This window comes from Miniopterus natalensis, chromosome 12, assembly GCF_054644295.1.
Source record: "Miniopterus natalensis isolate mMinNat1 chromosome 12, mMinNat1.hap1, whole genome shotgun sequence".
NCBI lineage: Eukaryota > Metazoa > Chordata > Mammalia > Chiroptera > Miniopteridae > Miniopterus > Miniopterus natalensis.
Window position 1 is genome coordinate 48,132,031 of NC_142092.1, and position 25,437 is coordinate 48,157,467.

At 36.0% G+C, this 25,437-nt stretch overlaps 1 protein-coding gene across 4 annotated transcripts in view; it reads left to right on the forward strand.

Annotated features, from left to right (window-relative positions):
* Nucleotides 1-25,437, forward strand: part of RECK (reversion inducing cysteine rich protein with kazal motifs) — a 65,103-nt gene that overhangs the window by 23,071 nt on the left and 16,595 nt on the right. For 2 of the 4 annotated variants that reach the window (XM_016222904.2, XM_016222905.2), the window contains exons 6-12: nt 682-729; nt 12,035-12,068; nt 14,134-14,331; nt 16,135-16,402; nt 19,388-19,567; nt 22,977-23,189; nt 24,631-24,767. In XM_016222904.2, coding sequence (XP_016078390.2) covers nt 682-729; nt 12,035-12,068; nt 14,134-14,331; nt 16,135-16,402; nt 19,388-19,567; nt 22,977-23,189; nt 24,631-24,767 — 1,078 coding nt within the window. Of the gene's footprint in view, nt 1-681; nt 730-5,985; nt 6,013-9,286; nt 10,428-12,034; nt 12,069-14,133; nt 14,332-16,134; nt 16,403-19,387; nt 19,568-22,976; nt 23,190-24,630; nt 24,768-25,437 lie in introns of those variants that run through there. The other 2 variants (XM_016222906.2, XM_087822767.1) reach the window with 2 other exon arrangements.

A 25,437-nucleotide genomic window follows, 5' to 3' on the forward strand; every position in this document is an offset into this window, starting at 1 on the left:
AAGGGACCAGAGCCCACGGCTCTAAAACTACATCTCTAAATAGGGACTGATATGTAGAAGAATAACCACCCATCAGCAGATTTGTTTTGGCTTGTTTTATATAGAAAGTACATACTAAAATGTAAAAACTTAATATTTCTCTGAGCATCAGTTTCTTCATCTATAGAAGAGATAATATCTCCATTAACTTATTAAGAGAATTACATAAAAATAACTTTTGTTAATTGCCAGGCATAGCCTTTCCCTCTTTAATTGCCCCTTCTGTTATGCATGGATCTTTTGAGGAAAAGTCAGTATGAGAACTTATAATATGAAGGGTTAAAGAAAAAGCAAAATATAAATATCCTGGCAGAGCTTTACAAGAAAATTTGCTGCACAGTGGAATTCGGGGGGGGGGGGGGGGGAGTCTTCTGTTTACATTTCCTTCAAAGTTATCTAGTTTCTGAAATAACAAAAGGACTGTGTTATTATGTAAGATTAAAGCCATAAAAAGTTAGTGAAGTTCTAGCATATCCGGTAGGTTCTGCAGCTAATGTTTGTTTTAGAGAAATTGCATGAAATGTGTTTGTTGTATATAAGGAGCTTTAAAATATTTGAGCATAAGGTTTTCCTGTTCTTTTTTATTCTGTGCTGAATAGTATGTGTAATAAAATTAATGGATAAACTTGTTGTCTAATTTAGGCATCTTCAAAAAATGATATTTCCAAAGTTTGCAGAAAAGAATATGAGGTAAGTATTTTATTTAACAAATTTGGATAGACTGTTCAGATATCAAAATTGATAGAATCACTTAAATTTTAAAATGAATTCATCCTTATATAAATTATCTTTTACTTTATAGAAAATATAGTTATAGAAAATACAGCCTTGACCAAAATATCATTTACTTTGTTTAGAAATCGTATGACTTTAATTGACTTTTGTTGAAATTAAGCATTAATTTTAAATAAATGCCTAAATCATATATACAGAGGATTTAACCTATAATGTTTTCTTAGCAAAGCAACTGGTTGTATCCAAAGTTGTAAAATAGTTTTTCTTAGGTTCCATATTTTCTTTTCCCCTTTTCCTGTCTCTTGACCCATCTAGGTATCCATTTTTATAAACCACCTCTAATCAAAGAAACAAAATCATATTGCTAGTGTGAATAGCCTCAGATTTTCCTAGGATCTTGCATTGGTGGTGTGGGGGGGTACTAACTTACAAAGGCTGTATTAAATCTGAAGGACTCTTGTCTCCCAGTGGTGGTATTTAAAGCACTGTGGTATCTAGATGGGGGAGTTATTAGGGCAGGGGTAGGTAAGATGTTTCCTATCATGCAGATATATACAGAAGATTGTCCTTGATGTGAAAAGGTTCCTTATTGGGACTACTTTGTTCTGTTTCTAGAACTCCATGGTTAAATGTGACAGTATTATTGTTTTTCATAGTAAAAGACTATGTATGCAATTAAGGATGCTTAAGTGCGTATACCTCATTCATCACTTTTATATATAAACATTGGAATTCCTATTGCTTTTTTTTAATCCTCACCAGAGGATATGTTCATTGATTTTAGAGAGATAAAGGGAGTGGGAGGGAGGAAGAAAGGGAGGGGGAGAGAGAGAGAGAAACATCAGTGAGAGAGAAACATCGGTTAGTTGCCTCCTGTACAAGCCCTGACCAGGGATCAAACCTGCAACCTAGGTGTGTGCCCTGACCGGCAACTGAGCCCTCAACCTTTTGGTGTGTGGGACGACGCTCCAACCAGCCGAGCCACCCGACTAGGGCCCTATTGCTTTTAGCAGCCTGCGCTCTCTTGGAGAAAAAAGCTAGAACAACTTTCTTAACTGCTTCTAGATTATAGTCCTCATTTTTTTTTTTCTTCTTTTCTCAAAGCTTATAATTCTATCTCTTGATTAATTTTTTTAAACTGGAGAATCTTATTTATCTTTTGTCTCTTTGTACTATTTGCTAACTTATATCTGTTCCTCTGAGGACAAATTTCCAAATTAACTACAAGTCTTCTCTGTTCCTATTGAAAGGAGCCTTGCTACAAAGAAGTAGAAGATCTTTTTTTCCCCCCCTTATCTCTCTACCTTTGAATAAACTAGTTTTAGTTTCTCTTGAACAAAGTGGCTAACTGTAATTCCTTCTTTTCTCCCACATGATGTCTGACACTGTCCATCTCCTGTAGCCTGTCCTCCATTATTTTAGTGTGCTTCCTTCTCTTGTCTGGATTTCCGCATTGCCCTAGGAAGTCTGCCAGTATGTGTTGATGAAGGACGGGACAGGAAAGGTAAGAGAGATAAATACTGTCCTATGAGAGAAATACTAAGAGTAGTTTACTTTTCTCAGTCTATCCTCTCTTACTTGGCTTAGAATTAAGAGCCTATTTTCCAAAAAGCTACATGCCAAGAGGGTTCTTTTATATATATAAAAAGTTGAACCTACAAATTATTCAAGATAGTTTGAGACTCAGTTTGATTTCTTAAATATATTTAGAAATAAAAAGAGAGACAAGAGCACTTTAATACAGAAAGAGGGTTCTGCATTCTAAACCCCCAGTCACAGTCACTCTCGTGGTTGTTGAAATTTAGAGATAATGGCTATTTGTTATAAAGTGAATTGGGTAAATTTGGTATTGTGCAACCTGTTTTAACTGGATTAGTTATTTATCAACATTAGAATAATTTATAAAACTAGGCTTTTAGTATCTTTTCCTTAACACTAGAGTGCTCCCTGGGGTGAACTTCTAAATGCGTAGCTATTCCTTTAGACTTACAATTTGAGGGGTTAGCATTTACCCTGAAGGATGGTTTTGTGTAGTTTGATTAGAGATTCAGAGAGTGAGTAATTATATTCAAAGGAGCTAATGTTTATCTTCTGGTAAGCTGATGTGGAATCCCTTTTGAGGCGATTTCCTAAAAAATTTACTTACATGAATAAAGTTTAAAAAAATTAATATCATTTAAGATTCTGGTTTTTTTCCAGTGAAGCTAATATAAATGAGGTAAATGTAAGACATTATTATGTTTGGTTTTATAGCATCTGGTTTCTTATACAAATCAATAAATATTTATTGAACACTGAGAGGAAGTTTTATATATTTGAAAGAGCACAAACTTTGGAGTCAAACATAGGTTAGAATTCTGAAGCTTAACTTCACATATTAAAGAGTTATATCTAATTGAGTCAAGATAATTAAAATATATACTGTCCACACAGGGTTCAGAAAAATAAAAAAGCAAAGTGAGCATATTGGGAGTTATCAGGGAAAATTTTGCAAAAGAAAGAGGCCTGTGAACCAATTGGTATAATTTGGGTAAGAAGACTGGATCAAAAGCATGTTAGCAAAAATGCACATGGCTTGTGCGGGGAGCAAAAACAAGATAGGCCTATTTGGGGCTGAGAATCTGTTTATATAGGCAAAGTCGGACCAGATCCTAGAAAGATGATATTTTGGGGCTCAATTCATTATTAAGTAGAGGGAGATGATGATGATTTTGTAATAGGAGATCAACATAACAAAAACAAGTTCAATATTTTAGAAAGCTTAAAGTCTTAGCTGTGTCAGGCTAAATTTTAGATCTCCCCAAACCTTAGCTAAAAACAGATGAGGCCCCAAACTAGGGTGATAGCAGTAAAGTTGAGTATTCAGGAATAAATTAGAGATTTGAAGGCAGAATCCATCCACAGAATTTGTTATGATAATTTGAATATAGGAAATAAAATTCAGGAAAATATAAAACAATTATTAGTGAATTGGGAGATAGAACTGAAGGAATTATATGTAATAGCAGCATATAGGGACAGGCTGAAAGAGAATTTAAGGGAAATGGAGAGTAGAGAAAGTCTTCTAATTGAAAAACTAGAAGAAGAAAGAATATGAAGCAGATTCAGTGTTTAAAGAAGCCCAACAAATCCCCCAGCAGGATTTTTTAAATTTACATTTGTAGACACACCTCATATCCAAAGATCTGAAAAGCAATCAGAAAAAAAGGGCATAGCCTTTAAAGGAGACCAACCACTGATTTCTCAATAGCAACAGAGGAAGCCAGAGACAGTAGAATGATACCTAAATTGTTCTGGAAGGAAGAAATAACTATTAATCTAGAATTCCATGTTCAGCAAAAAAAATTGTTCAAGAAAGAGGGCATAATTAATATATTTCCAGACAACAAAAACAGAGAATTGCCACTACTGGACCCTTTATAGAAAGAATTCCTTCTTCTCTAAAGGAAGTTCTAAAATAGCTATAATTATTGAAATGCAAAAGAAAGAGAAAATGATGACAATACGAAGTGAGTAACTCACAACATACACAGATTGTTTAAAACAATAATGTTTTTTTGAAAAAGAGAAAATACACAATAATAGCATATACATTGGGAATGTTGTTTAAAGAAATTTAAGTATGTTGAGTGTTAGGTCTTTTTCAGTGTAAATACCTATATCTCAGAGGTAGTTAGGAATACAGGACTAAAGAAGAGGAGAGATATGAGACCCAAAGTCAACTGTGAAGTAAACCTTAAACTTTGAGAGTGAAAGAAAACTCTATGAAAGAAAAGCATAGAAAAGGCAGAGAGGTGGGTTTTGAAAATTGCTTCTTTAAGGAACTAGAAGGTAAGGAACCAAATACTACTTTCACATTTCAGTAAGAAAGGACCATACCTGTCTTCAAAGTAAAAGATATTCCAAGAAAAGGAGAACTTCCAATCACTGGAAATGTTCAAGCAAAGGCTTACTGGATTCACCTGTTGAGGGCATATCTGCAGTGGTCAGGAGATTTGACTAATGATCTCCCAGCTCTACAGTTCTCTTATTCTGACCAATACTTAAGAAAGAGTATTTTCTTCAGTACTTAAGAGTACTTTCAGAATCACACCTGTTTGGTTGGAGCCACCGAAATCAACAGGTGGCTTGATAACTCTGACACGGACATGTTCAAGTATCATGAGGATGCTCATTTCCAGGTTCTCCATGCATTTTCACAGGCTTGGTCCTTGGCCCACCTAGAAGTATTGGTCAGGCCATGTGGGTTCACGAATGTGTGACACTAGAATCAGGGATGATACTTAAAATATTTAACAACTGGAACCCCATAGGCACCAACAGTCAGAACAAATGCTGGCTGTAAACCATCAGTATAGCCATAGTAGTGCACATTGGATGATTAGAACTAAAGTAAAAACAAACCCATGTTTTTCTTGAGGTGTGATACATGTGTAATTTTTAAAAATTTTCTGTTGATAGTTATTTTCTTCCTTGAATGTCACAATAAACATCAAGATGATCTGAGGGTGGTGAATTTCCAGAGACCTGGCAATGGCTGATGAAACAAATTTTAGTTTCAAGTTGATAAATCCATTTTGTACCTTTATGTCAGACCTTACCTGCCATTCTCTTAATATAATGGCCATAACTATAAATACCTTCCCATTTGCTGCGTAGCCCACTGAAGTACAATCTTCAAACTTGTCATATTTTTACTTGTTTCTTAATTCTTTCACAGATTCTTCTTTATGCTTCCCTTTATATTCTTTTCAGAAATATTATTTTCATTTCTCTCCTTTCTTTCCTAGCTTTCTTCAGTCCAGTTATTTGATATTGAGGAAAGTCAGTAGGAGATATTTTTGTGAGGACTCACGTTTTAAAAAATCTTTAGGTATTTAAGTTTTAAACTCAACAGTTGTTAAACAAAACTAAAATAATGTTCTGTCCTGGAGCTCTGGTTCTATGATAATACTAAAATAAAATTAAGACTCTCAAGATGTTAAAAAGAGGCCCTAAGAAGCGCAGTAACAAAGATGGTCAGCCTTGTGAGTTTTAGGCTCAGTTCTTTCAGCATCATTCTATCAACATGCAGCTAAATGCATAAGAGAAGGGTGCAGGTTTGTGTTAAATTTTATTTTTTGAATATTCACATGGTTCAAAATTCAAAATGTTATACAATAAAAAGTCTCTTTTTTACCTCTTGTAGTGCAACCACTCACTTCCTTAAGTTACCAGAGATATTTTATGCATTTAAAGGTAAATATGTACATATAGTCCTCCTCTGCCCCTATGTAACACAAATGGTAGTCTGCCATACACTTTGACCTACTCCTGGATGCCAGTGTTTGGTGCACATTTATGTATGTCTACACAAGCTGTACAGTATCTATCCTCAGGAAATGTCAAAATTAAATGTTCTGCTTAAAAATTTTCTGTGTATTTTATTTTGTTTCGTTTTCTCTCAAATTAACCTTGATTCTAGATTTATTATAAGAAGCATAAAGAAAAGGAATGAAAAATAGCCCTATTTAGAGAGAGGGTTACAGGGATGTTAGCACGAGCAGGATTCTCTGGATTAGCTGGAGGCCTCCTACACATCAGTGTGATTGGATCTGTGCTGCAGTGGTTCTAAGAATAGAGGAGACAGCCAACTGGGGGACTTTAGCATAAAGAATCATGTGGTACTTTGCCCCAGCAAAGCCTTCAAGGACCTAAGTGTAAAGATTATTTTCGTTAATGCTAAGGAAACTCCCAAAATTGTCACGATATAGGATGTAGAAAACTGAATGGAGGGCTTGGTAAATAGTAAAATGATATATATATATATATATATATGTATATACTGTATCAGAGTAGATTTGAGCCGTTACCTGCAGCTGATGAGCTCCAAAAAGAGCGAAACCTATTAGGTCCTGCAGTACTGGCTTAAAATAGTATAAAACCTTGATTATGTTCCATTTGTATATTGTTTTTGATGTATTTTGTATTATAGTTTAAGGAAGAAAATAACTCCTATTTAGTCTCCCAGTGCTAGTATATTTTCTCTCTAGTCCATTTTTCTGAGAAGCTACCTGAATGAGATCACCCCAAAAGGGAAATTAATCAGATTAGGTTATGACCTGGTCTAATCTAAATGGCCAGATTTCCCCCCCTAGACAATCTCATCTACTCCTCTTCCATAGCTTCATTGCCCCTATATGATGACAAATCCAGAATCTTCTTCGCTAGCTTCTTTTATATACTCCTGAATCACTCATGGATATGTGTACTTTTGACATTGAGTTGGCATTTCAAATCAGCCAAACTGATTGCTACCCTCCTTACCTTCTCTACCTCCCCTTCCCCTCTACCCTTATGCTGTATAACACCACACACACACACACACACACCCCACGCCCCAAAACAAAACCATATTTTTCTTATGTGTCTTGCTTGGTTGCTCCAGTACAGTCCTACCAGACACATAAACTAAAAACCTAAGAGGTATTGTCTACTTTTTCCTCTTTCACATCATCTCCCATAAATAACTGGCTATCAACCCCTAAAAATTTACCTTCGAGGTATATCTTAAATCAGTCTCCTTTCCAGATCCTTGATTACTGTCTTGGTTCAGGCCTTTAAACCACTTTTCCAGACTACTACAACAGCTGCCCAACTAGCTTTCCTTTCTCTAATTTCTCCTTTTATCTACTATCTCCACCACTCCTAGAGTGGTCTCTTGAAAGACTAAATATGGTCATGTTGCTCTCTTAAATCAAATACATGGTCAATCTCGGAGATTATAAGTTGCATAAGGGAGGAAGAGTCAGAGGCTAGAGAAAAGCTTGGTAAACCAGACTGAGGAACATCAACTTTATCCTATAGGTGAACCATTGAAGAATGTTGTTAATTGTAGTTGTACAACCTGTTTGTTCTACATGGAAGTCCCTCTTTCTGAATTCATCCTATAACACCCTGTTCAGTGATATGATGAAACTGGCATCCTACTAGCTAGGGAGAACTGATTGTTAAATATTCAGGAATTTTTCAAACTAGTTTTTAACTTGAAAGCAGCCATGATGAGGGTATTAATGCCAAGGACATCAGCAAATACTGCAAATCTGGACTCCCCCCTAACCCCCTTGAAAGCTGATCCCGGCATACCACTAACCCTATCCAACTGGCAACCTTTGCTTCAAATTTTGACTTCGGTGATTTCTGTTTAAAACCTTTTCTACTCAGTTCTCTTGCCTCCACATACATAAAATTGATTGCCACTTTGAAATTCTTTACATGCTGTATTATAGCATTTGCCATCTTATAGGCAAATGTCACACCATATATCACTTTTTAATACTACACTCTGAGTTCTTGGGGCAGAGTCTATGTCTCAATTCTCTTTGCATCTGTCATTCATTTATTCACTCAACATTCATTGAACTTACACACACCAAACTGATAGACTTAATTTGTATCAGACAATGCTCTCAAGGTACAAAGATGAAAGGATTTAGCCACTATCTACAAGAAGTTCATAGTCCAGTTCATGAGAAGAGAGAAATTCAAATAGTTCATTACAAGTACATTGCTATAAGTCTGTACAAGATACATTGGCACCTGGAGGAAAAACTCCCTGCTCAGGGTAATGAGGAAATCTTCACAGAGCAGGTAAGACTTAAAGGAGGAACAAAATTTTTTTGCCTGTAAAAAGGTGCTACAGTTAGTATTTTTATAGATAGAATTTTTAACAATTTTTTTTTTTCATTCTGGACAGCTGAATTGCACAGGGTTTTTGTTTCAGAATAAATAGCACTTTTATGTGGAAACCTGGTACAAATGTCTATAAATTAGGCATTCTTTAGATGGGTAGAGAAAGCACTGAATATAGCACATCCTTGAATAACATCATTTTGTTTAACATTTTGTAATCACATTGATGAGAGATGCTATAGGAACTTAACTCATTTTTATTAATTAGCTGTGATAAAATATTATTATGTGTCCTTTTGTGAAAGTCACAGAACCTATCGACAATGTTAAGTGAGGACTTACTGTATTGTATCTGTTATCCTAATAATGTTGTCCAGCTATATAGTGAAAGCTTTTGGATTTGAAGGTCTCTAGGGACCCTGGCAACTCCAGTATACTGATGTGTTTTTTGTGCCTTTCAGGTTGTGGTAGATCCTCACCTCAGTAACACTGTAACTTTGACTTAGTCTGGAGTAAAATGAGTGGTGAGGGAGCTGTTATAGGAAGGCACAGTGGGTATAGAATTGATGGCAGAAGGTCAAAGAGGTTCCATATAATAATATATTTATTATATACAAATAATTATAAACCCCCAGTTACCTCCTGCTTTTGCCGCCAGATGATGATCAGGCATTTGAAAGACTTAATTGACTAAGAATTCAAGGTTGGCTATTTTAAGAAATGAGGAAACTATAAATAAATGCAGTAACTCATTATGTGTATATCTTAAGCCCTGTCAAACTAATCAGCAGAAGTTTAAACAGTGAAAAGTAGAGTTACCTGTAGTTTATACCTTAGGTATAGTTACCTAAGGTATAATTTATACCTAGATAAAATTAGCTAAGGTTAGAATCTTTTATCAAAAAAGGTGATATGATTAGAGACTGTTTAATCATGATGAGTGTAAAGTAAGCAACAGAGAATTAATGAATTCATCAAATACTGGTATACTTGAATAAAGGACCATTCTTTTAAACACTGAAATTGGTAACGATAAAGATAGAGACATAAAAACAGTATTAACACTAGAGGCGCTGACATATGAAAAGATAAAAGTTTTTGGTTTGAACAAATTGGAGTAAACCTATTTGTGACGGGTCTATCAATAAACATTAAGAGAAATGAGAGATACTTAGGGAACATCTCTGAACTCTGAATATGACCTCCAGGGAGACAGCTGTGCCCTTCTAAACCAGGGGTCAGCAAGCTGTTCCTGTAAAGGGTCATACAGTAAATATTTTAGGCTTGCAAGACTTATGGTTTCTTTCTACCCAACTCTACCATCTTAGTGTGAGTAAAAGCTAGGATCTATTAAGTATTTTCCTTTCTATGTCTCTGGCTTCTGTCAAATAAGGAGTTAGATTAGGTCATCTCTGACGTTTTTCAGGTTTTGTGTCCTTTTGTACCTCTCTCTGAAGCTGAGTGATTCCACAGGCTGACCCAGAGTAATAGTTCTTTTATTTGTAAGGTCAGATTTTTCAAAAATCCAGCTTGAACAAATTTGTAAGTATCTAGACTAGGATTTCTCAACCTTGGCACTGTTGACATTTGGGGCTGGATAATCCTTTGTTGTGGGGAGCTTTCCTGTGCATTATAGGATATTTAGCAGCATCTCTGGACTCCTCTACCCACAAATGCCAGTAAATACATACTCCTTCCCCCCAGTTGTGACAGTCAAAAATGTTTCCAGACATTGCCAAGTATCCCCTAGGAGGCAAAATCAACCCCGTTGGGAACACTGTTGTGGAGATTTGAAGAATAACTAGGAGAACATAAAAAATGAAGATTAGGCTATGGAATGCAGGGTGACCACCGAGACGATAAAACATTTATTTCTTCAGGTACAAGGTCAGACAGCCCAAAAACCTAAAGGAGCAACCAGCCTATTAGAAAGAAGATCAATGAGAATTATATTCACCCAATCAAAGGAGGCTAGAAAGCTGGTAACAGATTCCTTTTTAATATTGATTTCCATAATTTTATGGAAAGTGTCCCTGAAACCGGTGAACCCAAATAGAGGGCTATCTATGATGGGTAGCTGAAACGTCAAACTAAAAGAAACATGGATGAAGAGAGATATAAAAATTATCTGCCCGACTGGGCATGGCTCGGCGGTTGAGCATCGACCTAGGATCCAGGCGATCGGGGTTCGATTCACCATCAGGGCACATGCCCGGGTTGCAGGTTCGATCCCCAGTTGGGGGCGTGCAGGAGGCAGCCGATCAATGACTCTCTCATCATTGATGTTTCTATCTCTCCCTCTCCCTTCCTCCCTCTGAAATCAATAAAAATATACTTAAACAACAACAAAAAATTATCATTATTTTAAAACACCAAAAATATTTAATTTTCATTACTCTTATATTGTTTGATGACATCTCTAACAAAGAATTTATACTGGGTGGATTAATTAGCCTTCATCTATGAGGCCTTGGAGTTTGTTTTGTTTTGCTTTAAAATAATAAATCATGTGTAGATTATTTCTACAGTAGAATATTGTTTATTGGAAAAAATGAATGCAGTACAGCTTCACACACCTATATAGATGGATTTTTAAAGCCAGGGTTTAAATATCAGTAAAGCTGGTCCTTTAGCAAGTACAGATCATATAGCTAGCTTGTGATTTAGCTAAACTTAAAAACCCAAATCATCCCTAGTCAACAACAGGGTGCACTTAATTTCCATTTACCTTTTATTTATGCCAGTGTCATTTCTTTTAAGAATTCATTCTCTTCCAATCATCATAGCCGACAAGCCTTGAATATCCAAATGGCTTTGTATAGGAATATTTTGTTTTTGGCTTCTTTTACTTCTCATTTTCCTTACAGTGATTTTAATACAATGTGGTATTATCAAAACAGTGATCTAAGAGCTCTATAAACACTAATTTGAGACTCAGGCTCTGCTTTTGAAACCTTGGGCAGTTTCTACCCTGCTGAGAAAACTTATCCATCTGTAAAATGATAGAGAGATTCCCCAAGTCTGTCCCCAGGATGGCTATGTAAGAAACATCTTTGAAGCCTTGTTTAAAATTTAGATTTTTGTGCTTTACTCCTGTTTTGTGCTTTACAGAATCTGTTTCTGTAGTCTAGCATGAGGCCTAGGAAGCTGAGGTGATTCTAGCAAATGGTCAAGTTTGAGAACAATTAGAGACTCCCTCTAAGGTATTTGCAACTCTAAAATGCAATGGTTATGTGAAATGTATATATTTCCCTAAAGGTCATTTATTATATTATTTTCTGGAAGCTTTTTTATATACCTGCAAGAAATAATTGAGATTAATATATTGTTAGTGTCCCCACATACACACATTCGTACAGTTTTACATAAACTTAGTTTGCCATATGGCTCAGGTGGCAATCTTAATCCCTAATATGTGTTAGAAGATAGTTTTCCTTTTCACCAGGATGCCATCCCATAGCTTCTTTGTTTTCAGTCTTGGACTTAAAGAATTAAATGTTTTGATACTCTGATTTCCATATAACCATAAAGTGGAATAAAATTAGAAATTCAGTGTGGTTGTTAACTTCTGTTTGTTTTTAATTTACAGAATGCTCTTTTCAGTTGCATTAGCAGAAATGAAAGTAAGTATGTTATTGATGGTTATACAAGCAGTCCAAAGAGCAAAACACAGTTTATAGATTTTGATTAGTTGTTATAAATACTGACAAGACCCTGGCATTATAACTTAGGCTCTCAGTAAACCACCTAAAGGAATGTGCCCAGTGGGATTCTGATAGGCACAAGTATTCATTCCCATATCCTAATTGCAGATTTACAAAGCAGATACTAGTGCTAGATGTGTTAGAGGAAGATCATGCCCCACTTGAACAAATAGGATCACTTTCAGAAGTTAAGCACACCCCCGTGATACAATGATGCTGCCTCTCAGTTTATTCAGCAGGCATTCACGACTTGCTCTGTGCTGGACAAATACACATCTATAGGGGACACACCCTGTACACAAAGAACTCTGGGACATGGTGGATTCGGGTAGTATCACTGATAAAAGTGCTATGGGACTTCAGAGGAAGGAGGGATCATATCCTGCAGGGGTGCTTACAGGTGACTTTATGGAGTTGGTGGCTGAGCTAGGCCTTGAAGGATGGACAAAGTGTGAACAGTGGAGACTGGAGGAAGGCATTCCAAATGAAGGGACTAGTGAGGGCAGTTAGAGAGAGGAAATACATCTGAGAGACAAGGAGTCATCTAGATTAGCTTGGCAGTGGGGTGTATCAAAGTATAATAAGAAACATTAGCTGCCTGTATTTTATCTTCTACCGTTTCTTCCAGATAACCTCTGGCACATGATCTTAGAGCCTCCCACACTGGTGAGGGAGCCAGGATGATGGAAGCCAGGAGAGAGGCATCCTTACCCTACGCTCTCGTTTCTCTCCCAGCCTTAGCACCCCCCTTTATCCTCATTGACGTCGACAGGGATACGTGTAGCCATTAATAACTATTCTTTGTGATGCAAATGAACGATTCATCAGTGAACACAGTAACTTTGGTAGTAATTAGAAGTTAAAAACTTATGTGGCACAGTAGGTATGAAACAGTGTCCTTGCCCAGGGAACTGAGGCCTGTCCTGCATTAGTTCAGTCCTAGTTTAATCTATATATGATTTTATCATTATCATTATTATTTCTGGAAGGTACCTGAATTCCCTGCTCATTCCCTGGTCTGTGAAATTCACCAGAAATCTGTTCTGGTTCCTCCATAACCATCTCTAATAATTATCAGATTTTTTACCTGCCTTTCTCTTACCCTTTTCCTACCATACCTCTACCTTGTCTCCTTTCAGCTTCCCACAGACCCCTTAGCCTCTCTGTGAATGTCTCTTGTTCTTTCCGTTATTAAATCCCACATCTGCACCCCCCAGCCACTCATCTAGCTCTCCCCAGATACCTTAAATGGTCCTGTTGATTTTTAAAAATACATAAATCCAGAATCAAATATGGGTTTTACCTTTCAAAATTGAAGCAGGTTGTATCAGTTGTGAGGTGAAGAGTTTTAATTTAGGTATATTCTTGCAGATGTTAAACACTGTAGGACTTTTGGGCTTTCATTTCAAAATATACAGTTATATAATTGTCAAATTAATGAAATCCTGACATCTCTTAGTTTTTACTGGTCCTATTTTATAAATGTGAGACATTTGGGGTTTTGTTTTATTTATTTTGATCTGTGTTGTTTTCCACAAATCTAATGTGGAAAGCTGTTCCAGTGGTTCTCAACATGGGCGCTATTGGCATTTTGGGAGACATTGGCTGTGTGACACTGTCCTACACGTTGCAGAACATTTACTAGTCCTGACCCCCATGCACTAGATGGCAGCAGTGGTCCCCAAGTCATGAAAACCAGAAACATTTCCATTTGTATTCAAATTCTCCCAGGGGGGTGGTATTACTCCTGCTGAAAGCCACTGGACTATACTGTAAGTTGACCAATAGTGACTTTCTTATACTGGTGAGTAGCTGAATGTCCCCATGTCTATACCTACAGTAGTGCTGATTTTAAGTACTTGTCTTCTATGTCTGGGTTTTATTTCCCAAATTCAAAAAGACACATTGTTCTATTATTATTATTATGATTTATTGTTAGCAAATAGCTGTTTCCATTTCAATGTCATCTCCTTTTCCCCCACAGTGGGCTCAGTTTGTTGCAGCTATGCAGGTCATCACACAAACTGCCGAGAATACTGTCAAGCCATTTTTCGAACAGACTCTTCTCCAGGTCCATCTCAGATCAAAGCAGTGGAAAATTATTGTGCCTCTATTAGTCCACAATTAATACACTGTGTCAACAATTATACCCAATCTTATCCAATGAGGAACCCAACAGATAGTAAGTAAAAGGGACATATTCCTCTCATTTCAAGCTTTGGTAAAATAACTTGTAAAAGGAAGTAAAATCTTGTAGATATCTGCAGTCTGGGGCATTTGGGAGACACCAGACTTCCTTTGGTGTTTAGATTTCGCAGATTGGACATTACTGACACAGCTAAAATATGCCAGAAAGATGGAGCTGGCAAAGGTTTGAAGCAACAGGCACTCTCTGAGGAGGAAGAATTTGTTAGTATGGATGGGGGGTGGGGGAACTGGGTTACAACCATGAGAATTTCAAATAATTATACCTTTTAACCTAGCAATTCCATTTCTCAGATTTTGTCCTTCAACACTTACATATTTGCAAAAATTTATCTACACATATAAAGGATATTTGCTACAACATTGGTGGTAATAGAGGAAAATTAGGAGTAACCCAAACATCCATCAATAAGGTATTGATTAAAAATGATTAACTAAATCATATATCTATATAATAACAACACTATACAACCAACATAAAGAAGTACATCTACATAGAAGTTCAAGATATAATAAGCAAAAAAAGAAAGTTGCAGAACTAAGTATATATAGTATGATACATTTTTAGTTATATACCTATTCTATATTTATATGTATCTAATTTTTACTAATAAACAGTTATTACTTTTATAATGAAAACATCATTAAGTGAGAAAAGATCTTGATATTTTTTAAAATGTCAGCTTGTACATCCAAAATCCATTTTCTTCATGTAGAGGTTATCAAAGTTTAAAGAGCTAATTAACCAACTGACAAAAACTGATAGGATTTATAAGCCAGTTGCCAATGTTTTGATTTATACTGGGATATTGAAAAGCATATTTTTATAAACTCAAAAGCAATGCTATGTGCCTTGTTTATCATCTAAAGCTGAACTCTGAGGCTTATGACATTCTGTGACGTGGCTGTGTGATGACAATCAGAGGATGAAACATTTGCCACAAATAAGCTGTCATTTTAAAGTCTTCACTGACAGGCTATACAGATGTGTTGCTGGAGCTAAGGTGATAGAAGCTGAAAAAAGAGGGGGAGCAGAAAGACTTTTAAGGGTAGAACAACCATCTCAAATGTCTGTGCTAATACATAGAAAATCTGGAAAAGAAAGCTACAAACATACGCCTGAAAGATTACTTAAAAAGTCAAAGAAAACTACATCAAAGAAGCCCTTCTGAATTCTATAGATTAGTTGAAAGTGTTCTTTAACTTTCTGATTCTTTGTAGAAAATTAAAGTCGGTAGCAAACTGATGTCTCGCCAGAGTTTGCTATTATTTAAATTATAACTTAGATTAATTAACTTGCACAGATATGTAAAAGCTTTATATCCCAGAGTGTGTTGAAATGTTTGTGGTTATTGCCATTAAAATTAGTCATCTCTCTCTCATTATGTCCAGATATAGTCCCTTTTAGGAAGTCATTTCTAGCATGAAATAATTCCAGTTTGATCTACGTTTTCCAGGAACATAAAATATCTTGCATGTAAGGACTTCTTAGGTTTAGGATGACCTATCATTTATTCAGGAATGTTGCCAGAGAGCCCATGATTGGGGGTAGTGGTGAGTTCTAGTAATAAATACTTAGTCTATAGGTATACCTAGTAAATACATTTATTTACTATACTGCAAAGTGATGGAGAGAGAATTTGGTAGGCCCTGTATACTGCAGATATTGACATATGACTCAGAGAAGTAATGGTTTCCAGTACAGCACCATGTTCTTTTGTTCTGAGTAGTACAAGAAATAAAACCAGCTAATTAAGCTACTTGTATCCTGAAAATGTAGGTTTATATTGCTGTGACAGAGCTGAAGACCATGCTTGCCAAAATGCCTGCAAGAGAATTCTGATGTCTAAAAAAACAGAAATGGAGATTGTTGATGGCCTCATCGAGGGTTGTAAGACCCAGCCCTTGCCTCAGGATCCTCTTTGGCAGTGTTTTCTTGAAAGCTCACAGTCTGTTCACCCTGGAGTCACTCTACACCCTCCTCCCTCTACAGGCCTTGATGGGGCTAAATTGCATTGTTGTTCTAAAGCAAACACTTCAACATGTAGGTCAGTATCTCATTTTCCTTTATTAAAACCAGTAGAAAAGAGCACTTTAATTATTTTAAGTCTAGCAAGTATCTGTTATATTCTTGCATTGTATAGACTTGAGTTTAGAAGATACAGAATCTTTCATTCTTTTATCCAGCAAATACTTATTGAGCATCACATATACAACAGTCCCCTCTTATTTGCAATTTCACTTTCCATGGTTTCAAGTTACCATGGATCAACCATGGTCCGAAAATATTAAATGGAAAATTCCAGAAATAAGTAATTCATGTTTTAAATTGCATGCTGTTCTGAGTAACATGAGATATCTCACACCATCCACTCCATCTGTCCTGCTTCATCCTGCCCAGGATGTGAATCATCCCTTTGTCCAACATCTCCAGGCTATATATGCTCCCTACCCCTGAGCCACTTAGTAGCCATCTAGGAGATCAGATCAACTGGCACAATATTGCAGTGTTTGTGTCCAAATAGCCCTAATTTTACTTAATGGCCCCAAAGCTTAAGCAAGAGTAGTGATGTTGGCAATTCAGATATGCCAAAGAGAAGCCAGAAAGTGCTTCCTTTAAGTGAAAAAGTGGAAGTTCTTGACTTTAAAGAAAAGCATCGTATGCTGAGGTTGCTAAGAACTACTATAAGAATGAATCTTTTATCAGTGAAATTATGAAGAAGAAAAAAGAAATTCATGCTAGTTTGCTGAGAGAAAGCACATTCATATAACTTTTATTTATAGTATATCATAATTATTTTATTAGTTATTGTTGATCTCTTATTGTGCCTAATTTATAAATCAAACTTCATTAAAGGTATGTATATACAGGCAAAAACATAATATAGGGTTCAGTATCCACTGGGGGTCTTGGAACATATCCCCTGCAGATAATGGGGACTACTATATACAAAACATTGTTTTTGTACATTGAATGGTAAAAGCACTGTGTTTTGGGGTGTAGAGAATTAGCAATAAATATTTTGAAATGATGCAATATGGATTTTATACTTGAGGATATTAAGTAAGCTTGCAATAGAAGATGTTTTGATATGACACCTAAGGGATATTCTCTTTGTTAAATTATAAAACTTTGAACTTAACCAACTTTTTGTATATATTAGTAAATAACCTGGGTTGACACTTATACCTAAAGTTAGGTAGCAGTATGTAGGCATTCATTTGAGTGATACACTTAAGGATGAAAAATTGACAGTAGAAATATAGGATGAAGGAAACACAAGTAGAAACAAGGATAAGTGGAGATAACTAAGGACATGATAAAACACAGGTGAAATAAAAGTTCACTTTATTAGAGATATTTTGGGTGAAAAGGGACCACACATTACTAGAATATTCTGACTTGAACCCGACATACCAGTAGTGAAACAATCTTTCCTGTGGTTTCTAAATTGGATGGACCTTTAGCAAAAAAGTGTACCTGGAATAGCTCATCAAACTTTTCCAAAGAGATGAAAAATCTGAAAAATATCCAAAGAAAATTAACTGAAGAACTTAAAGAGAAGTTAAGTTGGTCCTGTAATTAAGGAAATTGTGTTGCTGAATGGAATTAAAAAATGTATTTATGGGAGAGGTGCTGAGTAATTCTTTGAATGTGTACAAAAGAGTTTATGCCCTAAAGTCGCTGGAGATTGGAATGGCTGTGCCGTCTCGGGAGAAATTCAGTAAAAACACTGTTTGCCCTCTCTTACTTTAATGTAAGGCTTTCTGTTTACTGAATGCTTTCACTTCCATCTTATTTTGTCCTCATAAAACTTTGTAAGATGATTGATTTGGTATCTCAATTTGTATAATTCCTGTTTATATCTAGAAAACTAACTCTGAGATGTTTTCAACAATCTCTCCAAGCCATACAGAATGTTAAGTACTAGAGAAAGGACTGATTTCCAGATCAAGGTACCTAATGTAACTTGATCTCACCTTTCTCATCCCCATGATGTATAAGCTCCGTGGGGAGCAGAGACCTTGTCTCTTTTATTCACCACTGCATATCCAGTGCCTTGAACAGAACCTCACACAAAAAGGCACTCAATAAACAGTGATAGAGTGAGTGAACAAACTCTTAAAAGTAAAGATACCCTCCTCATAGGAGTAATTATGAAAGTAAAATAAAATGTTACACGAGTGGGGAATTTTTACTTGTCAGTTTGCATATTTTGGTAGTATTAAAGTTTTGTATTAATGTATTTACATTTTTATTATATTTATAAATTTTAAACATTAAACTACTGAATATAATGTGTAAAAGCACTTTAGAAATAGTACTGATATTATTTTAGCTATATGCATGCATTTAAGTTGCTTTGTAATCATGGACTACTGAAAATAAGAATGTCATATATTAACTACAATAGTATATACAAGTTTTGGAATTCATACGCCTTTGCGTAGAGACTTTCTTGATATATCTTCAGGAATATAAGTGGTTTGGGGATAGTTTTTCAGAGAGAAACTGGTGAACCCTAAATCTTTAATGCTTATTTAAAGACGTCTGAGGACCATGTCACAGTTTTGCCTTCTGTGATTGGAATATAAATACAGTGAAATATATCCTTGTGGAGGCAAAACTGTATGCTTTAACTTACTGTATGTAAAGGTAAAAGAGATCAGAAATTTGGAGGGCAATAATTTTACCAAGAACAAGCATGTACAAATGCTATAATTAAACATGAAATTTAGCACTGAGCTTTCTAGCAACCATGGCAAAAAGGAAAGAGATGGATGCTAAAAGAAGGCTGTTTCATGAACAAGATCACGTGATTTTGTGTGTGTGGTGTGTTTTTTTGGTTTTTTTTTTTTACAAGATCACTTTTTCTAGCTCTAAATTCTAGGAGAGAGACCTTGGTCTTTTGGGTTTTGTACTTTTTTTCTCACTTATATTCTAAAGTATAGTTCATGAAGTTTGAATTTTATGCAAATCAAATATTCATTTGGCTTATCTATGTGTTTCTGCATTTGTGCTTTTGTTTCAGGGAACTGTGCACTAAACTTTATAGCATGAGCTGGGGCAATACACAGAGTTGGCAAGAGTTTGATCGCTTTTGTGAATATAATCCAGTGGAAGTGTCCATGTTGACCTGTTTGGCAGATGTTCGGGAACCTTGCCAGTTGGGCTGTAGAAACCTTACTTACTGTACTAATTTTAACAACAGGTAAGAGAAAATTATTGTACATGGAATGGAAATATTTTGTCATTGGTTATCTTGTTTTTAAATAAGTAAAAAGACCACTACACTCTGATTTTTTTTTTTAATATATCTTTATTGATTTCAGAGAGAGGAAGGGAGAGAGAGAGAGAGAATCATCAGTGATAAGAGAGCTGTCATTTATTGGCTGCCTCCTGCATGCCCCTGATGTGATCGAGCCCACAACCCAGGTACGTGCCCTGACTGGGAATCAAACTGCGATCTCCTGGATCCTAGGTCAGTGCTCAACCACTGCCTGGCTGGGCTACTATACTTTGATTTTGGTTTTGCTAAGTTAAAAGGAAATAGTCTTTCTTTATGATTTCATCTTTAAATGCTATATTCCATGTAGTAAATTCTCTCTGGGAAAGGAAGCACTGTAATAGAGTTTCTTCTAATGTAAGGATACTTCAAGCTTCTAGAATTCAATTGCTCTCTTGTGGTCAGTTTACTTTGAAGGACCTTCAGACCAGCTGAGGTTTCCACTTAGTGAGTCCCCTATATTTTCGTTACAGAAGCAATTTGAATAGGTATTTTCCAGAGGTATCGTGTATGGTAAGAAAATTAAGGGCCAAGAACTGAATTAATGGCTGAAGAAGCACTGAAGAAAACAAAAGAGGGGCAGCTAGAAGCAGAGAAAACGCCACATCAGAGAAACCAGAGAGGGAGAGTTTCTAAAGAAGAGGAAGCTGGGTTTGTGAGCTGCTGCCCAGAGATCAGGAGGTCAAAAAGGAAGAATTATTCATTTGAGCCAGAAGGAAGTTCAGAGGATGTTTACCTCAAGCTAACATACATCTTATCCTCTTAAAAGTATTCAAATTATTGTTTTGAGTAAGAAATTTGAGATATCTTTATAATTGGTGATAGCGTATTAGCCAATAAGATTGAGCAAATTTGAAATCTTTGAAATGTTTGAAGTTAAACTTGCACACATAATTCTAGCTTGTGCTAATGGTTGAGTAGTTTGTATCAGACTAACACTCCTGCCAGTACCAATTATGAGCTCTGCATAAAATATTAGAAACCTATTATTTTGAACATATTGGAAAGATACCAAAAGCAGGAGGGGCTTCATCTCATTCAAGATAGAAACTACACTGAATGGAGAGCCACATTTATCCAGTTTTTCCTTCATGAGCACTCTTAGGATCCTTGCATGGCACATAGAATTCAAGCAAAGAACAGCAGCCTTGGGCTGAGGAATTAAGAGATCAAAGGTTAGGGCTACCAGAGCAGAAAATCACAGAAAGGAGGGAACCACAAAAGATGCCACAAAATCTTTAATTTAACAAAGCCATAGGATACAAGGTTAACATATAAAAGCCAATTGTATTTCTGTATATTAGCAACACATAATTGGAAAATGAAATGTATTAAAAAATACTAATGTACACGATTGCATCAAAAAATCATGAAATACTTAGGGATACATTTAACAAAAGATGTGCAAGAACTCTATATTAAAAACCAGAAAACTTTAGAAAGAAATTAAAGACAACAAATAAATGGAGAGAGGTACCATGTTCATGGATTAGAAGACTCAATATTATTAAAATGGTAATTCTCCTGAAACTTATTTCTAGATTCATTGTAATCCCAATCAAAATTCCAGTGAGCTTTTTAAAATAGAAATTGCCAGGCTAATTTTAAAATTCATATGAAAATACAAGGGACCTAAAAAGCTAACACAATTTTTTAAAAAGAACAAATTTGAGAACTTACAGTACTTGATTTTAAGACTTATTATAAAGCAACAGAAATTAAAACAATGTAATATTGGCATAAATTTGGACAAACAGATCAGTAGGACAAAATAGAGAGGCAAGAATTGACCCACACAGAGTAAACTGATTTTCAACAAAGGCAGCAAGGCAATTCAAGGCAAAAAGAAACATCTTTCAACAAATAATGCTGGAACAAGTGAATTTACCTTATGAGAAAAAAAAATGTCAACGTCTGTCTCACACCATATGCAAGAATTAATTCAAGGTAGGTCATAGAACTAAACATAAAAGCTAAAAATATAAAGCTTCTAGAAGAAAGCATAGAAAAATATATTAACCTTGGTGTAGGCAAAGATTTTGTAGACAGGACACAAAATGAACTAATTATAAAAGAAAAAAATTAATGAATTAGAGTTCAACAGGAAACACTTTTGTTCACTGAAAGACACCATTTAAAATTTGAAAAGGCAAACCACAGTCTGAGAAAAAATACTCAGTGTCACACATGCACATACACCACGCATACATTTGACAAAAGGCTTGTATCCAGAATATGTAAGTAACTCCTGCAACTTCATAATAAAATCAAATGACCAAATAAAAAAACAGGCAAAAAACTTCCAAGGACCCTTTGCCAAAGAAGACATCACAATAAACATTTAAGTAAATGAAAAACTTCATTCTTATTAGTCATGCAAAATACAAATTAAAACCAGTAAGATACCACTGCACACTAATAGAAAAGCTACAAGTAAAAAGACTGAAAGCATGGAAAGCAATTGGAACTTTCATACATTGCTAATGAGAGCATAAAATGTAATAACCCCTTCAGAAAACAGTTTGGAGGTTTCTAGAAAGTTATGACCCAACACTGCCATTCACAGCCATTAAAAGAGACATTAAAGCTAGAAACAACCTTAATGTTTACAAACAGGTAAATGAGTAAACCATTGTTTCTCAAAGTGTGGTCCATGGTTCCCAAAATCCAGTGGGATCAAAACTATTATAATAATACTAAGATGTTATTTGCCTTTTTCAGGATCATTCTCACAAGAATGAACCGTGGAGGATTCTCTAAGACATGTGATATAGCAACAGATTGAATGCAGGAGCAGATGCAAAGCCAGCTGTCTCCTATTAAGCCACACATTAAGGAGATTTTCAAAACTGTAAACCGGTCCTACCCTTCACAAATTTTTGTTTTGTTTTAAAAAATAGTTATTTTTCATAAAAGTATTATTTATATTTGGATGTGTTTATATGGATGTACACATTTATTAAATCACAAAACTGTACCCATAAAATCTGTGCATTTTATGTTTATAAATTATACCTCAATTTTTAAAACTTAGGCTTTTTTATTTTGTGAAATGAAAGATGGACGAGTGGAGATGACAGTCCTACCCACAGCATTTTGAAGCTTTTAACTGTTTCACAAAAATGTGTGTTAGAAAGAAAACATGCTATCGGAATCTTAATAATAGTGTCTACATTGAATCTTCATACACTCAAAAGTGATACCTTTTGATGGGTTGTATGTACTTTCTTTAAGAAAAGCAGATTTTCCTAATTAGTATGTCAAGATTTTACACATCACTTCTCTCTAGAAAATAATTGCCTCTTGATTCCATCTGGTCTTTTTTTCTCTTCAGGCCGACAGAGCTTTTCAGGAGTTGTAATGCTCAATCAGATCAAGGAGCCATGAACGACATGAAGCTATGGGAAAAAGGAAGCATAAAGATGCCATTTATCAACATACCTGTTCTTGACATTAAAAAGTGCCAGCCAGAAATGTGGAAAGCAATAGCTTGTTCACTACAGATTAAACCTTGTCATAGTAAATCCCGGGGAAGTATTATTTGCAAGTAAGTTTTTTTCATCCTAAAAAAAATCCAGTTTTGGTTCAGGCCCTCCATGATCTTCACCCATAATCTATAAGAGTTTTTTCTCCCGCTGCTTCCCTTTGCCCTTCACTCCCACAGGTCACATGCTTTCCCACTTTTTCTTCCTCTGCTTGAAATCTCTTCCCACATCTCCATTTGCCCGCTGCCTGACCTTCTCAGCCCCTCTCAAATACCAGTCTTCCTTATGGAATCTGCCCACATTTCTCCAGCTGATAGTGGTTTATCCTTACTACAGATTTCTGTAGATCTTTATTTGTGCTTCTCTTATGGAACTTGATCCAACAAATATTTATTGAGTACCTTCAATGCACAATTCTATTTTTATACCCCAATTTGTGTACTTATATTCTGTTCAACATCACTCTCCTTGCGGAGCTGATTCTTCTCACCTGCTTTTTTCTTGTATACTCTTTCCTTTCTCCTCATTGGGGATTAGCGTAATCCTGACACACAGTAGGTATTTCATACATGTTTGATGAGTGGGGGAGTTGGTGCATATGGTCAGTAGGGCCTGTTCCTAGTAAACATTCACGAGTGGTTTGCATAGGAGATCTCGGGCAAAGTAAAGATGAAAGCTGCTGTGGTGAGTGAAACCAAAAGCGTTAACTACATTGTAGTCAATGTCAGCTGCTCTTTAAGCACTTTTATTTTAAAGCTTTTCCAAAACCAAGTTAATATCCAGTCCCTAAATTGTTGTGTGGCTTGGTGCTGCTGAGCACTTAATGACTGATTGCTGATTACTTCAACCTTAAACAGGGTCCAGATCTATCCTCTGGCATGACTTGGGTCTGACCTGATTAGGGGAGAGGTGAGGGGTAACTATTGGGTGACAAGCATCAACGGGTGGGAAACTTATAGACTCTTCTCATAGAAAACTTGCAGAAGTCAAATTCCTAATGAAGACTGAGAAAATGTTAAAGTAGTGGACTTTCTAATTGTTATAGACCAAACATCTTAATGTTGATTAGTAAAAGGATATTTTCAGAGAAAAGAAGGCAGGGAGAGAAGAAGGAAGGAAGAGGCAGGGATGCATAAGGTCCCAAGGGAGAAAGGATGCACAATTTTGTGAAGAGCAAATCAGACTAGCCTAAGTTCATTTCCTTTTAGAGTGAAAAGCCACACTGATGATAGTAACAGTAAGTCTAAAATTTGAGCAAGGCCTTTGATCTCAAGTTCTTAAAAGAAAGTTAGGAATGCTTCTATAGTGTAATACATTACTTACTATTCAACCTCAAGTCTGCTATGACTCCTGTTCTCTTTTGCCATACTTACGCCTAACCAAGTTTGAAACACTGTTATTAAAATTCACTTTCTAGAAAGCTTCAGAAGCAGAAATGATATTGACTAGACAATATGAGGAGGCTCTTTGAACCCTAAATTTGTGTGTATTTTCCTTTTCAAGATCAGACTGTGTGGAGATTCTCAAGAAATGTGGGGACCAGAACAAATTCCCTGAAGACCACACAGCTGAAAGTATTTGTGAGCTTCTATCACCTACAGATGACCTGGAGAGTTGTATACCTTTGGACACATACCTCAGTAAGATTTTTAAACTTCCAAACACTTCTCTCTTTCATCTCTTCCCTTAATGTTTGCTTTGGATGAACATGTGGTGTAATGGCACTTTCTCAGTTGCTGACTCTTACTTGCTTGGTCTTTTTGGAAAGAATTGTCTTCTTAAAATATATAAACAGAAGCAATTATCATATCAGTCTGAGGAGATAGTGAGCTGCTGCAATCAGGAATTCTAAGCAGTGAATCAGGCCAGTATTCTCAGATAACCAGCTCCGTATCATTGCTGTCTCCTTGCCATGATTTATAAGGAAGTGGAATTTCCCATAGCCCCGCATTGGCTTGGACTCAACCACTAAACGGAGTAAGGAATGATGGTCTGGGTTAGTACATGAAAATGAAACTTTTTTCTCTGCCAAATACTCCTGCTGAGAGCTAGAAGAATATGTTAGTATCCCATTAAGGGATCCTGGGTCTGAGCTTCCAGGCAGGAGGTGACTGTATGGTGGAAACCACGGGATAACACACTGAACTGCACACCAAGTAGTTAGGGTAAGGGGAGTGTTTTAAGATGCCACCAGGGGGCGTTAGTACCATGAGCTGGCCAGAGTGAATTTAGCTCCTACTTTGTTTTCCTGTTCAGATAGGATTAAGTTCTGCTGCAAATAACAGAACAGGGAGAAGTAAAAGAAAGCCC